This window comes from Dipodomys merriami, unplaced genomic scaffold (assembly GCF_024711535.1).
Source record: "Dipodomys merriami isolate MVZ:Mamm:240054 unplaced genomic scaffold, mDipMer1.0.p SCAF_14, whole genome shotgun sequence".
Classification (NCBI taxonomy): Eukaryota; Metazoa; Chordata; class Mammalia; order Rodentia; family Heteromyidae; genus Dipodomys; species Dipodomys merriami.
In genome coordinates, this window is record NW_027202715.1 from 35,109,834 (window position 1) to 35,127,422 (window position 17,589).

At 36.9% G+C, this 17,589-nt stretch overlaps 1 protein-coding gene across 5 annotated transcripts in view; it reads left to right on the forward strand.

Annotated features, from left to right (window-relative positions):
* Pcgf5 (polycomb group ring finger 5) overlaps positions 1 to 10,123 on the forward strand; it is a 99,563-nt gene extending 89,440 nt beyond the window's left edge. For all 5 annotated transcript variants that reach the window (XM_070021179.1, XM_070021180.1, XM_070021181.1 and 2 more), the window contains one exon: positions 4,219 to 10,123. In XM_070021179.1, the coding sequence (XP_069877280.1) occupies positions 4,219 to 4,266 (48 nt within the window). In that variant the 3' untranslated portion in view covers positions 4,267 to 10,123. The remainder of the gene's footprint in view (positions 1 to 4,218) is intronic.
* Positions 10,124 to 17,589: the final 7,466 nt, after the last annotated feature.

Sequence of the window (17,589 nt, forward strand, 5' to 3'; positions counted from 1 at the left end):
TTGGTCACAAGGAAGTGAGAGATGTAGCCATGTTAATAGGTGGTGTAGGGCACTTAAGAAAGCAACTCTGTAGAGGCACTCACCTGTAGGTTTTTCTGATTGTTGGAGAATGGGAAGGAGGCCAGGAATGGAAGACAACATTAAAAAAAAAAAAAATTCTGAGCTTGTTTTCATGAATTGTACCAAAACTGTGGCAACCAGTGCCTCATTTAAGTATAAGTTTCTGTTGGTTTAAAGTAGTATATATTAAAAGTGAAATCATAACAGCAAGAAAATATAGTTGAGGAACTGATTTTGTAGTGGGCATGGTCTTTCACTTTTAGTTTAATGTAAAAGAAAAGACTGAATTACTGGTTCATATTGATAGGCACCAAGTAAGAATCTCATAAGTAGATATTTACAGTGTATGTTAGATTGATGTTGTTAATACATGAGGAATTTGTATAAATCTATAAGACAAGCCTAACTTTGCACGGAAAAATGAACAGCACATGACCAAGTAAGTTAACCCTCCCCCCCATTAAAAGTGGAATTCAACTGGCTAATAAGCATATATAAATGATGAATGTCTTTAGAAATCAAAAATGAAAAAGAAATAAAATACCATTTTCTCTATTGAGTTGCCAAATTAAGAGGAGTGTGATAATAGTACTTATTATTGACAAGGCACTAGAGTAGCAGGCACTCATACAAAAAAAAAAAATCTTGAAGACCAGTGCAGCAGTGTTTATTTAAAAGCCTTTATAAATGTGTCTGTTGCTTGAACTAGTAGTTCCTCTTGATCTTTGGACCAAAATCAATTTATGAAAAATAGAATAAATTCAAATAGACTGCAAAAAGAGATAGTCAACTTATGGTTCGTTTAACAGTGTAATATGCAACCATTAAAAACCTTTTATGTGAACTTTAAAACATAATATATGTATGTAACCTATTAACATTCTATTGCTTAAAAATTGGCATTATCTATTATAAATAATTTACCTGCAAAAAATAATACATTAAATGGTATAGAAATACATGTGTAGAATTTCAAGTGGACTACTTATTTGCCAAGGACTATGGTTGTTAGCATGATTCCAGTTTTTTTTTTTAATTTGTTTAAATAAAAGGGCTAGAAGGACCTGGATGTCAGGGTACGTGCCTATGGTTCAACTGTTCTGAAGGTGGTTAGGGGCCTGCCTGGACAAAGTTAGTATGAAACTCTAAAGAACAAACTAGAAGCAAAAGTCTACCACTAAAGATACCTGTAATATTTCCTAAAATTGTTATATGTGAAAATCTCTATACTTGGTTTTTATTACACAATGAGATTTTTTTAGGACTAAGAAACTCTATGAAATGTAGGTCCATTCAGTACAATCACTTAACACAGAGATAATAATATGCGTATTCCACCATAGTAAATGTTGTTCATTTACTTCAGAAAGCAACTAAAAAGCGAATAGAACTTGAAGTATATCTTAAGAGGTTTTAGTATTCTGCCACATTTCAGTAAAATTAAACCTAACCCATAGAACAAACACAGATTGTTTCTTGGAAGAAGAAAAAAAATCAAATTATCTTACTCAAAAAAACTGAGAAAATTCCAGCCAATGACAGCAAGTCATTTGACTTCCTTCTTCTTTCATGTGTAATGGGAGGTAGATATTTCCACGTATATGATTTATATTTTCTAACACAAGTTATACCTGTGGGTTGGAGAGAGCTGGAATGGTTATTGGTGAAGTTATATTAAGTTATAGCTGCTAGTGGTCTGAGATTAATGAGCTTCAGAAACACCCAGAGAGTATTATAAAATGCACAATTTTTTGTATGTACCTTTCTTCCACATAATCTGATTCCGCAGGAGCAGAATGAAATTAATAAAATTAAAACCAGAATAATTTAAGATAATGGAGACCATGAGAGAAAGACTTTTTTTTCTGTACCCCTTAGAAAGCTAGTAGTGGCACCTTCCTTCAGTTGGCAGAGCTCAACCTGGGATGTGATTATTCCTACCCTCCAGTCCTGTCCTGAGCTGAAACATTGAGTTGTAAATTCAGTATGCAAATTCAAGATTTTAGAATCTCAGTGTGACCCTTTTAACTACATGAAAGAATTGGAAATTCACCCTATTAAATTTTTGTGTTCACCTACACTAAGATAAAGATGTATGTCAGGGGCTATCTGAGTCCATTTTTACTTGTTTGTTTTGCTGGTCCGGGAGCCTAAATTCGGGGCCTGGTCATTTTCCCTGAGCTTTTGTACTCAAGGCTAGTGCTCTACCACTTGAGCCATAGCTCTACTCCTGGTTTTTTGGTAGCTAATTGAAGATGAGTCTCACGGACTTTTCTGCCTGGGCTGGCTTTGAACCACTGTCTTCAGCCTCCTGAGTAGTTAGGATTACAGGCATGGGCCACTGGTGCCTGCCTGAGCCCATTTTTAATGAGCCAGATTTTTATAAGGTCATTTCATGTATTTGACCTACTCTTTGACAACATCCTTGGCCTGAATGATTTTGCCATAATCCTTAAACACTTCACAACTACAACACTTCATAGTCTTTTCTCTCAACTATTTCTGCACAGGTCTACCCAAGCCCCTAATTTCTTCTTGTCATCAAACTTTATTAGGTAATTTGGAACTCAGAAAAAGGCCTCTACAAACTTGACATATGTAGATTCATGACAGTTCCACATATGAACATAAAGATGATGTTGGGCCGGCACCAGTGGTTCACACCTATAATCCAAGCTCCTTAGGAGATTTAGATCAGGAGGATCACAAGTTTGAAGCCAACCCAAACAGAAAAGTCCATTGATACTTTATGTCCAAAATAACTAGGAAAAAAGCTGGGCTGGAGACCTGGCTCAAGTGTCAGAGCACCAACCAACACTAAGCTTGAGCTCAGAACCAGGGAAGGAGCGGATGATCTTGGTGCTTGTCCATGGCTCTAGCAGTTTTGTGAATTCCAAGTGCTAGGAGAGAGCGAGCATGGATTGGTCTTCAGCCCCTCTCATAAAGCAGTGTTTGTACTTATTTTACCTCCAGAAGTAATGCCTTGCTCTGTTACGGTGGTGGATCACTATGCAGTGAGCAAAGCCAATCTTGAACACACTGGAGCTTTCAAGCAACTCAGTGACATCAGGGGAACAGATCAGCCTTTTTTTGGGGGGGAAGGGGGTCCGGTCGTGGGTCCTGAACTCTGGGCCTGGGCGCTGTCCCTCAGCTCTTCAGCTCAAGGCTAGCTCTCTACCACTTGAGCCACAGCACCACTTCCAGCTTTTTTTTTTCTTTTTTGCTTATGTGGTGCTGAGGAATCGAATCTAGGGCCTCATGCGTGCAAGGCAAGTGCTCTATCACTGAGCCACCTTCCCAGCCCTTAGCCTCTTTCTTAATACCAGAAAAGCTCCTTGAAACTGATTTTAAAACGGGAGCCTGCAGCTTTAAGCAAAGGAAAATGATTGCTTCTCCAGACCCTTTCTGACTGATACTTGGTTTGCATAGGAAAGGGAAAACAAAGGTCAAAATAAATGCACAGGTGGCATGACGTAGACCTTCTAGGAAATTCTTTCCTCTTAGGTTCTTTATAGTAGCCATGTGCATGGTACCTTTTAATTATACTGGGTAATAGATCTCAATATTTAATGGCATCAACTGTCTACTGAAAGGAGGCAAGGACCTAAACATTTCATGTAACAGTTACTTGTATTCTAATTCTTTAAAAGACCATTGAAATGAATTTTAATGCTAAAAAGAATTGTAAGCACGGTAGCTTGTGCAGACTCCAGTTTCACAGATTCAAAAATGGGTCTCTTATGAATGTGTCAGTAGTTCTCACCAGCCCAGGAGAATCCAGCAAGCCATGTCCTTGTTAAACCTGAAAGGAGTGCACATAGCTTGTGGTCCTTCCCAGGCCCTGCCTCTCTCTAAGGAATACCTTGGTCACATACTCAGTGTATGAAGTCTGTAGGCATTTGAACTTTGATCTCTATTGTATATTAGTGAAAACTTGACTGATTCAAGAAAAGTAATGGCAATCAGAAGAAATAATGTTAAAAGTGATACCTTTACATTTTAAATGATACCTTACTATCGAAATCACTACCAGTACCTGGGAATATTATAAATTAGAACCTCAAACTCTAAAAAGAATATTTAAAAGATATTACCTTTTGTATGTAAATTGTATTGCTTTTATGTTAACATAGTCTGTTCACTATTTTTATTTTATAGTCATACCCTATGGTATTGCAATATCGACCAAGAATTGATTTCGGTTAGACCAAGGGGCCTAGATTTGACTGAAATGAATCCTGCACTATTTGTTTACTCGTCGACAGATTGCACAGTGAAAAAACGGTGTGTGGACTGGAGGGACACAATCAGATTTTTGGCATGCAAATAAGGCCATTGTCTATCTCTGTAAGTTGTCAGTTGCATTCATGTTTCTATTAAATGCAAACCAAGTGCCATTCTGCTACTGAACCATCTGTGTAAGGTATTTGTGTTGTCTCACAGTGTGCCAGTCATGACTGAAATCAGGCAGATGTGCAGCCATGATTCAGCCTTCTGAATATTTTGCTTTGCCCGTTCCAAGATTGTTCTAATGTTTAATTACACTAGTAAAATGGCTCAGTCTTTGTGGTGTTGCAATTTTCACATACTTAACTATTTTATTAATTCTTGTTTAAATAGAGTACTGTACAGGAACCTACTAATTATACCTGGAAATTATTTTGTATGGGAATACATTAAGAAAAGTGGTTTCTAAGCCACTACCCTATTCTTAGAAGCTTTTCATGTAAAAAAGTAGTTTATTCTTGAGTGTACAAGTCCTTTTGTGAAGAATCCAAATTATTCCTGAGATCACATCATTATTGTACACATTCTAAGCTTCTCTGTGTGTAGTCTACCAATTGCACAAGGAAGGCCCGTTAGCCCTCCAGGTAGAAAATGGGGTGTGACTTCTTATACACTTGAAGATAGATTCACAACCATTTGAATTGTTGGCAGCTGATTACATTGTAGGTAAGGTTAATCTTTCATAATGCCTTATGACAAGTGGGTGCGTCGCCATGCACCTCACTGTAAGCCTGTTTTATAGGTGTGTCGTTACACTGTTGCTGTCATTTAATGAATACCTTGTTTTTAAGTTGGCCTTAGATGTGTGTCCTTGTGGCATCCAGAGGGTGATATATGAGGGTTTTCAAATATTAGGATTTTTAGAGCAGATAACATTAGCTATTTTGTGGATTTCAAAAGTCTCAACGCAGTTGTAGATTAAACTTGTTACCTATCACATTTCCAAACCAGATGCATAAAATAGAATAAATGCAGCACAGTAGATGAATATGCTAGCCAAAATTAATAGTTTGGTGGTACTTTATTTTAGATACTGTAGTAATCAGGGGAAAGTGGGATTGTTGTTTTATATGTGGCTTCATTAAATGTCAGAGCTATGATAATGTCCTTGATTTTGCTAAGTCTTTCATTCATTTTGAAATTAGTCTGCAAGCCAAAGTATGGTTATTTTCAATTACATGAAAAACTTCATTATAAACCTCTTAAAATGTGTAGTTTTTTTCAAAGACCTCTTTGAAAATTGCTCTATCAATTTTTTGAAACAAGTTAACCTCTGAAACTTAGAAAAGAGTCTTGGAAATGAGAAATGAAAACTGTTTGCTTTAGAAATCTGACATGAGCGCAGTGACACTGCATACATGGCTATAGGCTATGTTCTAGAATAAAATGTATTACAGAGTAATGCCTTCTGATATCAAGATGCTTCATAGAAATAAAACATTGTAAAACATACACATGCAGCTCAATTTTGATGTATTTTGTAATATAAAAGGCTGAAAGTTTGGAAATATCTTTTCTGAATTGAACAATTCAGAAAAATTTGAAGTTTTCTGTTCTGACGTCTGTGAAGGTTATGGCAGTACTTCTGAAACTCACTTTGTTAAACTGTGTGTTCTTGAAAGGGTTCACAAACAAAATTTAAAAGGCAAATTTTAACTCTTTAAAACTGAATCCTTTGCTTTAAAATTTTATTTTGCTGTGAAACCTAGTTCCTAGATATTCCTAAGAATTTTAAGTTATTATCATTTGTCACTATCATATAAAATTGTGTTTTACATATGGAAGTTAATTTTAATTGACTGAACTCAAAACGAGCTAAGTACATTCTGAAAACCGAGAGTAAGTTTTAGGTACCTGGCTCCCTTGCCAATACCTTGCCAAAGGCTGTGGACATAAATGAGTTTTGCATCTGAGATCATTTGAAATTTAGCCTGTTTGCCCAATCACATGTAACTCCACTATTTTCCAAGGGAATATATAGGAAAGAATTCTGGAATTAAGAAGAGTTTATATAATTTCCTTCATTTAATGTTAATAACATGTTATTGAAGTGCAATGGAATATGTGCCAAAATACATTAAAAGCTGACAAAGGTATCAGTCATCATTTGGGAAAAGGTACACAATTTGTGATTGTTATAAACAATGTGGTATTGCTACCAGAAGCATAGACTCTTTGTCCTGACCTCTTATGTCAACTATGAGTTTCTCAGAATGGGACTGCTTGTCTGTATTCATACACTAAATTCCCAATTAGTTATCCCTTACATCAGGTTATAGAATTTATAAGAAGCTAGTTTAGAAGAAATGTAAAGATGCCTTTTATGGTTAGCTTTTTAAATATAAAATGCTTAAAAAATTCTTTTTATAAGTAACCTATAATTATCTAAAGCTGTAAAATCAGAAATAAGCCTAAATTAAGCTATTCTTTCATCTGTTGTTTCTTAAGAAATAAACTAAAAGAACTTTGCTTTCATAAAAGATTTTATTCGTTTTAAAAATCAAATATCAAAAGGTGAAGAACATCACCTTGACAGTAAAAAATTTAAAAATAAATAAATAAAAAGGTGAAGAAATCTTGGATATAAGAATGCCTACAGTTTTTACATATCACCTTAAACTGAAGTAATCACACTAATTAATAGGGAAATCATAACAAGGCCCTTTCTCTAATTTAACAAGACACTTCTTAAGCGGCAAGAGGAAATTAAAGATTTACTGATGAGGTAATGTTAGTATGGGATTTGGGTAATTTGGGTATTGTCTCTGAACTATTATTAAATATTATTTCTTTACTCATTGAACATCTGTCCCACAGTAATGTGCCACATTTTATCAGTGTAATGAGTTTGATCAACTATATTATACACTCAAATTTTACCTAAATTTAAACTGATTCTTTGAGAACAATGTATGTTGTATAATATTGTGAAAGTGTTTAGCTTTATTGGATAATTTAAAAGAAGTGCCTCATTGCAAAGTGCATTTCTGTTGTAGACTTACTACACAAATTTTGAGTTATCTGCACCTATCTCTTATGAATAGTTTCATATCTAAATAAGCACTTGCAAGTTAGAGTGATCTTTTTAAAAGATTTTCATAAGAATATAGATAATCACCAAAGACATTTTACTGTAAATTAATAACCATGTTGGAAAGACAGTTTTAACAGTTTAGTTGTTGTGAATTTTTAGATGACAACTTAATGTTAGTATAGTTAGGCAATAACCTTAATTATTTGCTAAAATATCACCAAAGAAAGACTTTGAAGTGAATCTTCTTGGTGAGGTTTTCCTTGCAGTACCCAGAACACACTTCTTCTCAAAAATGTTCACTGTTTCTGCACTATCTAATAATTCTTAGGAATTCCTCAAATAGAGAGAGAGAGAGACATAACAAATAAATGAAACAAGTAAATGAAAAATTGGAGAAATACATATTTTTAAACAAAATTGAAATTGAGATTTTAATTTTTTTGGGGGGGGGGTCCGGTCGTGGGGCCTGAACTCTGGGCCTGGGCGCTGTCCCTCAGCTCTTCAGCTCAAGGCTAGCGCTCTACCACTTGAGCCACAGCGCCACTTCCGGCTTTTTTCTTTTTGCTTATGTGGTGCTGAGGAATCGAACCCAGGGCCTCAGGCACGCAAGGCAAGTGCTCTACCACTGAGCCACCTTCCCAGCCCCGAGATTTTAATTTTTAAGAAGTGTTTTTATTGTGTGGAGGCAGTACAAAATAAATTTTAATTGTTTAGCTCCTGGGCTTTTAATAACATGCAACATTTTATTGCAGAGAGACTTTGATGAAAGTGCTGACATGCTTCTTCCTTGTGTAGAACATAGTACATTTTACTGGATTTACATAAGTGCTTTTTCTATATTCCAAAGCAAAATTGTCATAAGGATTTTTGTTCTTCAGAAACAACTCTGACTTGTTTCTTTTTAGTGACTTTATTGTTATTAGAATTATTTAGCCATATAGCAAAAAAACATTTGACAAAATGGATCACAAAACAAGATCAGGAGAGATGTCCTGTTACACCAGCCCTCTGTGGGAGTCCATGCTGTAGGGTTTAACCATCCCTAGGATTAAACCTTTGTCACAAAGTCTTCTCTGACAGGTCACTGGGTAAGCCTCCTCATGCAGGAGAGCAATGGCTGCACACTGTATTGCATGCCCGGGTCAAGCAAGTGCTCTGTCACTGGCTACATCCTCAACCCATTATTCTGGTCTGTCATAAGGAGTTTTCTAGGAAACTAAACTTCGTTAGCAATGAGATGCTGGCTGGTGGTAGGAATTTGAAAACTGAGTGAGTTTTGCCAAAACTTATATAGATTTGAAACACAAAATATCTAAACTACTGTTACCATTATTTTAAGATACATATCACTAAAGTTTGGAGAGCAATAAGTAACGTAGCATGTCTCTTAGATCTGGTTCATGGGACAGTTGAAAAATATTTAATACACTAAAGGCTCAGAAGCCCTTTCAAAGCACAAACAAGCAGGCATTGCTGGGTTGACTTGATATCCTAGTTCAGTATCTTCATGGAAAACATGAATTTGAAAGGTCATAAAAATGTATTTAGTACAGAATTTTCTTACTTGTGGTTTTTTAAAGCAAAGTTAATTTCTGATAATTCCGAAGTGACTCTCCTCCTTTAAAACAGTCCTCACAAATTGTTTATTTGCTGTCCTTGTTTTGTTCAAATAGAATTAAAATGCTTGAGTATTTCCTCTTCAGGAAATTAGACATTTAACTTTAAAATAATTACTTTAAATATTCATGTAGTTGTATCTATTTACTCAGTTTCTATGATTTTCTGCCCCCTTTTTCTATGATTTAAAACTGAAGAGACTGATTTTTTCAGAAATATCTCTGAAATTAATTTAAAAAATGAAAAAAATACTCTCTGAAAATTATCTTTAAATCTAAAATGAAGTGAAACAGATATATGTGAAAAACTGGGTCTAGTTTTCTTTGATCTTACAGAGTTTTGTAGAATAGGAAACTAATCCAGAGTAACATAGAGTTAGTAACCAATTAATTTATATAATTAACTTTTCATCAGTCTACTGGAGCAGGAGTTCTGTACATTTAAATGTGATAGTATCAGCTTAACATTGTTTGGGGGCAGTTTTCTTTCTCGGTGTCTTTTTAGAATAGGGGTGGGAGTCTAAGTGTCCTTAATGAAGCTGTGGTCCAGGACAAAGAGCTTTTGGAGAAAGTACCAGTGTTTTGCTGCTTTCCTGCATCTGACAACACAACATACCAGTGATCATTCTTACTTAGAGTAGCCCTCATAATAAAGCTATCATAGCATATATTGTAAAGTTACGTTGCTAGTTTTACTTTGAAATATAAAATATTTTAAGCTTTTTGTCAAAAGTGGTAACATCTTAATACAAATAAAAACCTTTTTGTGGTTGTAAAACTTAGCTTATAAATCATTCAAATTGAAGTGAAAGAATTCCCAGGTCATTGTTAATGACTTAGTCTATTAAGAATATATGTATTTTTGTAAAGGAAAGCACTTGTAGATATTTAATCAGTACAAAATATATGTCTGTTTTGCAGAAATAAAATGCTGCTTAGAGATTCTCTTTACATATTTTTTATTTTTGTGCTCAGATGTATTTTCTGTTGATCTATGGAATGTTGTGTACAAAGCTGTATGATTGTATTGTTGGGCTAGATACATTTTTTTTAAATCTGGGCTTAGCCATGTATATTTGACCATGTTAAAAATAGTATCTTTGTTATTAAAAAATTGATTGCATAATTTGTTGTTTGTCATTTATTTAATATTAATTGCCTGACATTGTTATGGTAGTTTACAATATCTCCTTGAAGTAGTATTCCCTTAGCAAGTTTTATTGAGCATTTCATATATAGAGTCTTGTGCTATTTGGTTTTAAGATGACAGACTGTCTTTCAAAGAACATCTTAGGCAAATGTACACACACACACACACACACACACACACACACACACACACACAGAGTTGAAGGATTTCTGATTGTATTAATCAAAGTAAACAAAGACCAAAGAAAGATCAGGGTGAATTGAAAGACATGTTTCAGCCTTTTAGAGGACTTGGCTTTGTTTATTACACACTGAGCACCTACTGGCTAAAGCAGGACCTGTAAGGCCTAAGTCTGGAAAGTTGTAATGAGTCGTATTTCTATCCTGTTACTTATAAGTGAACCCTGAAGGTGAGCCTTCAGTGCAATGTGATCCAGCAGGATTACCTTCCTACCATCTTTTACCTGCACTTTTTTCCCCAAGCTTGCTGTAGAATGAGTTTGAGGAACCTTGTATCAAAGTGCTTCCAGATAATAACATACATTCTTCTCCTCACTTGTCATCAGCCAGAACAGAACATGGTTTACTGTGCAAAAGACTGGAGGACCTAGTGAAGCCAGGTCCCAAGCAGGAAAACATGAGTCACACTTGAAAAATGCTTTTGTCAACCCAGCCTTATCCCTGATTGCCTCACTAGTCTAAAATGATTTGGAAGATGGTTTTGCACACCGGCTTGGCCTGAAGATCTCAACAATGCATATAGCTAGGGAATTTGCAGTTAGAATTTTTTGGAAGCTATGTAAAACCTTACTGAGCAGTCAGATCCCTGCCATGGAGTTGAAGATGTCAGGATGACTACCATAAAAGTCAGATGGAGACTCCTGTCTAAAAAGGAGAAATGAGAAGCAACACAACCCTAGTTCTTTCAAACTGTGCTCTCATAACTATATATCCTACAAATGCCTGCCCTCCCTGCAAACCCCTGTTTATCAAGCCCTTTTCCTTTGTCATTCTCCTTACAAATCCTGCTGTCTTACAAAGTCCTCCTCTAAAGCCTTACTCCTTCCTGCAAATCCTCTGCTTCTCCCAAAGTATAGCTCTTCAATAGCCTGCACCTACTATGAAGACCTCCTTTCACCTAGCCCCACTGAGCAACAACATGGCCTAGCAGCTCCTACAAAGCCCTCTATTTATTACCTCTCAAAGCCACAGTCCTTTCAAAGCCCCATTCCATCTAACTAAACCCCACTATTCCTTCAAAACCCTGCTGTAAACCTTAGGAAACTCTCCTAAAAGTCACCCCTCCTACAGATCCCTACCCACCTTCAAAGCCCCCTGAGCTTTGCAGGGCCCTGCTTTTCCTTCTAGGAACCTTCCACCTTGCTCTTCCTACAAAAGCCATTTCTCCAAACAAAACATTGTCCCTCCTACAAGGGCTAGCCCCTCCTACAAACAGCCAGGTTCTCCAGAGCCTGCACTTCCTGCAAAACCCTGCTACTTCCACAAGGGCTGTCCTACAAAACACGTTCTCATGTTCACAAAGCCCATACGCCCTGGTTGCCCACCCCACTTCCCAGCAACTCTCCATGGGAAACCTCACTCTACCTGAAAAGAGAGTCAAAGGGGGAAAGGGAACATTAGAGTGGTAGGGTAGGTTGGGGGTTAGTAGGTTTAGAATTAGATTTAGAGGTAAGGATGGTGTTTAGAGGTCGGTAGGAATGGGATTAATGGGGTAAGTAGGGTTAGTATTGGGTTGATTTAAGATTGAGATTAGGGGTAGGGGCAGAGTTAAGTGTTAGATGTAGTTGGGGTTGTATGTGTGCCTCTGGGTGCTTTCCTATAAGAAAGTGTGTGTGTGTGTGTGTGTGTGTGTGTGTGTGTGTGTGTGTGTGTGTGTGTGTGTGTGTGTGTAATATACTAGAGAATAAACGGAACATGCAAGGCTAGGGTTTGCAGTTGTAGCTGCAAAAGTGAGTTACACAGTTCCCAAACCTGGCCTCAAGAGGGCACCATCAGACTGCAGTAGGGTAGATAAGCGGAAGCAGATCCACTCTGGGGCTAAGGAATAAACGTAAGGCAAAGCCGCGTGGGTGGGGCACACAAGAATGAAACGATTACAACTCCGCGATTCTTTGCCAAGCCCTGCAGGGACAAGCGCTTGTACCTCACAAGATGGAAGTTCTTTGATTCCTCCTTTCCCTTGACTGCTCCCCTTTATCAAGAGCAGAAAAGCATCATCTCAGACTCTGTCTGAGGATCTGCACCCTCCGGAGAAAGAACTCTGTCTGAAAGGCTCCTAAGGGTCAGGAATGGTGAGGCCAGGCCTCCCTAGAACTGTGTGTTACCTTTGTCACCCAGCCGCTTTTTACAGGTACCGAGTGCCCCTGGGTCACGAGCTTCAATGAATAGGAGCTGATTGCTGATTGCCATCCCATGCCAATTGATGTACATTTGTTCCATGGGAAATGTTCTGCGAAAAGAACTGTTTCTAAAAAAGAGAGCTTTGAGTGGGCACAGGGAACATTAAGGCGAGATTCCAAAACCATTAGGAGGTCAGCCTTTCTTCGTCTCAACCGTGAGCCATAGAAGAAGGTGTTCTGGTAATCTAGGAACCCCCTTGGGAAAGCTTAAACATTCCCCTTGTCTCCCCATGGATAGGAATTTAAAGAAAGAAAACAACAACAAGAGCTAGCAGCAGAGCCCAGGGCTAGTTCTGGCCTTTCTCCTGGCATGATCTCTTGGCAAACTGTATGACATATGGACCTCACCTGTAAGGTGGCAGAACTGTGCTGGATGGAGTCAAGACTGCTTTTCAATATAAAGGACAAATCAAGCAAGCGCTCTAGTATCATACTGTCACCTCACACCTTTCCTAAAATACCCTCTCAGACTCAGTGCTCAGTTAACATTCCGTTGGGAAAATGGCCAAGTGGGCCATCCCTGGATCTGCTGGTAGTTTTAGGGTTTTGTTCATTCGTGTTCGGAAATACAGATTGCCATAGTTGTTGCACTAGTTCCCACTAACAATGGGCTCATTTCCCCTTCCAGTGTTGTGTGCTCACCAGCTTTTGGTGCTGTTGGATTCTTGATGACAGCACTAACTGGGGTGAGATAAAAATCTCAATGTTGCTATTTCCATTTCCTTTATGGACAGGGCTGTTCAGCATTTCTTCATGTATGTGTCGAGCATGTGTACTTCTTTGGAGATTTATATGCTCAGTTCATTTTGCTGTTTTTTATTTCTGTTGTTGATTTTTGGGTTGGTTAGTTTGTTGAGCTCCCTATATACTCTGGTCATTAAATCCTTTTCAGATGTCCAGCTGGAAACGATTTTCTTCCATTCTGTAGGTTGTCTCTTCAGTCTACTGACTCTTTCCTTTGCTGTATAGAAGCTCTTTAATTCAAGGCAATTCCGTTTGTCAATCCTTACTCTTATTTACTGAGTACTAGGGTTTTATTCAGGAAGTTACTGCTTATGCCAGTACGTGTTTTATGACTTCTTGCAGTAGTTTCAGTTTCAGGTCTTATATCCTTGAACTGCTTTTAACTGATACTAGCACAGGGTGAGAGATAGGAATCTAGTTTTACTCTTCTGCATGTAAATGTTGTTTTCCCAGAAGCATTTATTAAAGAGGATGTCTTTCCTCCCTCCCACAAAAGTGTGTTTTGTGTGTCTTTGTAAAAAGAAAAAAAAATCAATTGGCTGAAGTTGTGTACATTTATTTCTGGGTCTTCTGTTCCTGTGTGTGTGTGTGTGTGTGTGTGTGTGTGTGTGTGTGTGTGTGTGTGTGTGTGTGTATTTTAGTGCCAACAACATGCTTGTTTTATCACTCTTTTCTCTGTAGTATAATTGAAGTCCAGTATTGATATGTGTTTCCATATTAATTTTAAGATTGAACTGTCTGTTTCTATAAAGAATGACATTGGGATTTTATTGAGGATTATACAGAATCTGTAGATTTCTTTCAGCATTGGAACTATGGGAGGTCTTTCTGTCTTCTAGTAACTTATCCAATTTTCTTTGTAAAAGGTTTTATAGTTTTCATTGTAGAGATCATTCACCTCCTTGGCTAAGTTTATTCTGAGGTATTTTTTGAGGCTAGTGTAAGTAAAGTTGATCTTCAGATTTCTCTTTCAGCCTGTTGTTGGTATACAGAAAAGGTACTGGGGTTTTATATATTTATTTTTTATCCTGATAGATTGCTGAAGGTGTTTATCAGATCTAGAAATTGTTGTAGGGTAGAATCTTTTAAGTATGGGATCAAATCATCTGCAAATAGTGGTAATCAGTCAAGATAAGCTGATCACTCTGTCATTTGAGCTGTCTACCAATGGAGACTAGAATGAAAGTGAAAATATAGAAAATGACATTCCATACACATGAAATACAGAAGCAAGCAGATATAGGTGTGCTTATATATGACAAAAGAGACTTCAAGCCAAAATTAATCAGAAGAGGCAAGGAAGATTATTACCTTTTGGTAAAAGGAACTGCATCGAAAAGACATAATAATTATAAGTGCATTTTTATACCAAATAGTAGTGAACCTAATTTCTTAAAATAAGCACTATTGAGCATAAAGATTCAGATACTTTACAACGAAATAATAGTAGGTGATTTTAGTACTCCACTCTCACCAATAGAAAGGTCATCCAGATCACCCTAAATTCAGTAACTCTTAAACAACACTATAGATCAAATTGACTTAAGAATATTCCACCCAAAGCAGCAGAATATTATTCTCAGCAGCCAATAAACAGAAATACAGCAAAACTGAAATAACTTCCTGTATTTTTCATAGTACCATAGAATGAAAATATATATGTATATATGCCACATAGTAATTCACAAAGGATTATTATCCAGCAACAAAAACAAAATTATGTCATTTTCAGTATAATGGATGGAACTGGAGATCATCATGTTAAGGGAAATAAGTCAATCTCAGAAAGAAAAGTATTGTATTTTTTTCTTTTGTGTAGCATCTAGGATGGGGAAAATGATGTAGAAAGAGAACTATTAGGAAAGAAGAAGGAAATCAAGGGGAAGGTATATAAGAGAAGGGGGAATGAATATGATCAAAGTATATTATTAGTATATATGAAGATGTTACAGTATTAACCTGTTATTTTGTATGATTCACATATGATAATAAAAATAAAGAATCAGAGCTGAGTGCCAGTGGCTCACACCTGTAATCCTAGCTACTCAGGAAGCTGAGATCCGAGGATCACAGTTCAAAGCCAGACCAGGCAGGAAACTCCGTGAGACCCTTATCTCCAATAAACTACTTTAAAAAGCCAAAGTGGTACTAGGGCTAACATGGTAGAGTGCTTGCCTTGAGCAAAAAAAGTTCAGGGACAGCACCCAGGCTCAGAGTTCAAGCCCCAAGACTAGCAAAAAAAAAAAAAAGTAAACCAGAATATTTCTAGTCAACTACCAGTTAGTCTATCTCTATCTCAAAGTAGCCAGTTTCCTCACTTCTGATATGATAGATCACTTTCTCCTGTATTTTGAACTTTAAGAAACTATACAGGAAATTTGTTCTCTTTTGTGTCTTATCAGTAATAATCCACATATCTGGCTTTACATGTTGTTGTAGTTCATACTCAGCTATCTCCAGCTTTGAATTTTAAGTGTTATTTTTGCCTATATGAAGTAGGCTAGAAATCTCTACTGGGGACCTTGGAGCAGTGGAGATTTGTTCTCCAGGTAGCATATTTTCATGATGATAAAATAATTGAAACAAAATTTCTAGAATGTTTCAGTTGATAGAAATTAGTCTTAAAAGTTGGAAGTTTTATCAAGAATATTTGTTAGTCAGCTCAAATGAGGTTATAGGATCCTTCCTCTTTTTGAAAGTGGGAAAGCAACTAATGACCTGCCTTCTGGTTCAAAACTGAGCTTCTAAAAGAAGTTCATGACATGGCTTTTCTTAAAAGTGATCCTAATTGGACTGCTAATTGTTTATTTCAGCAAATAGTATCCCATGGCTCTGAAGACAAAGAACCCCTTGCTGCAATTTCTATCATAATTTCTGGAGGACAAACTATTGTTCTAATTTTTGCCAAACAAATAAACAGCAATTTATCCACAGGGTTGTTTTCGTCAGATCTTTCTTCACCAACCCTGCGAAATACATTCTGCATATAATTTTCATTCATGCCTGTCGTTTTTCTTCTTTATTCTACAAAAGATTTGGAATGTAAGTGACAACAAATCCTATTTCAACTGGCTTAACCAACCTTTAGCACAGGAAGTGGGAAGCTGGTTGAACATTGCCAAAGACCTGAATTCTTTCTGTACTACACTGTTTTCAGGACAGCATTTTAGAGATCCAAGTAGAATGAGGCTATTTTAAGAGTCATGTTCAGACATAACTTCCATCAGCAAAAAAGACTTTTATTCATTCTCCTCTCCTTCTAATATCCAACAGGAAACACTTGATCTAAACACCACACAGATAGGCAGATTTTTTTGGTGGGGGGGTCCAGTCGTGGGGCCTGAACTCTGGGCCTGGGCGCTGTCCCTCAGCTCTTCAGCTCAAGGCTAGCGCTCTACCACTTGAGCCACAGCGCCACGTCTGGCTTTTTTCTTTTTGCTTATGTGGTGCTGAGGAATCAAACCCAGGGCCTCATGCATGCAAGGCAAGTGCTCTACCACTGAGCCACCTTCCCAGTCCCACAGATATTTTGAGATATGTATTACAAGAGTTTCATAGGGAGAAACCAGGAGAAGCCAGAGCCCAATCAGATGTTTTCTCTTTTATAAATGAGTGAACTCCATTCTTTCCAGACCTACTCAATCTTTTAAAAAATGTCATAGGATTTACAAGGAAGGAACTGCTCTTTTTTTCACAAGTAAACAGATCTTTTTGAAAATGGCTTGAATACACATTTTTAAGACAACATGCGTGAACAAAGTGAATTGTGAACAAGCACACAATGTTAAAATATACTTCTGAAAATAGATTAGATAGATTTATTACAAAAGGAGAGATCATACTAGTTAGCTCAGAATAACACAGAGTGTAACAGGGAATATAACACTGGGAATTTATGCAGTGAGATTTTTAACTTTCATAAAACATGACATGAAGTTCTGTTCATCAAACTTTGTGTTAAGGGAAAAATTACCTTCGGCATTCTAGTAACAGCTTGTTGACTTCCCTCAAGACTCATAGGAGAAATATTTATTAATAAGTGTACACTATTAATCCTTCTGATCTCTGCACCATTGTTCAAAGTTACAATTCTGTCCTGACTACATACAACTAGTTTTGGTGGTCCAAACACTAATACCATCATCCCAGACCTTGTGGTTCTGCTGTGTAATTCTTACACCATCTGGTGTGTGAGTTTGACCTTCTTTGACACTATGTAAGGCCTATCAGCTTCTCTTTCAGCAGTGAATACTATGAAATTAAGTTGAAAGTTAATTAT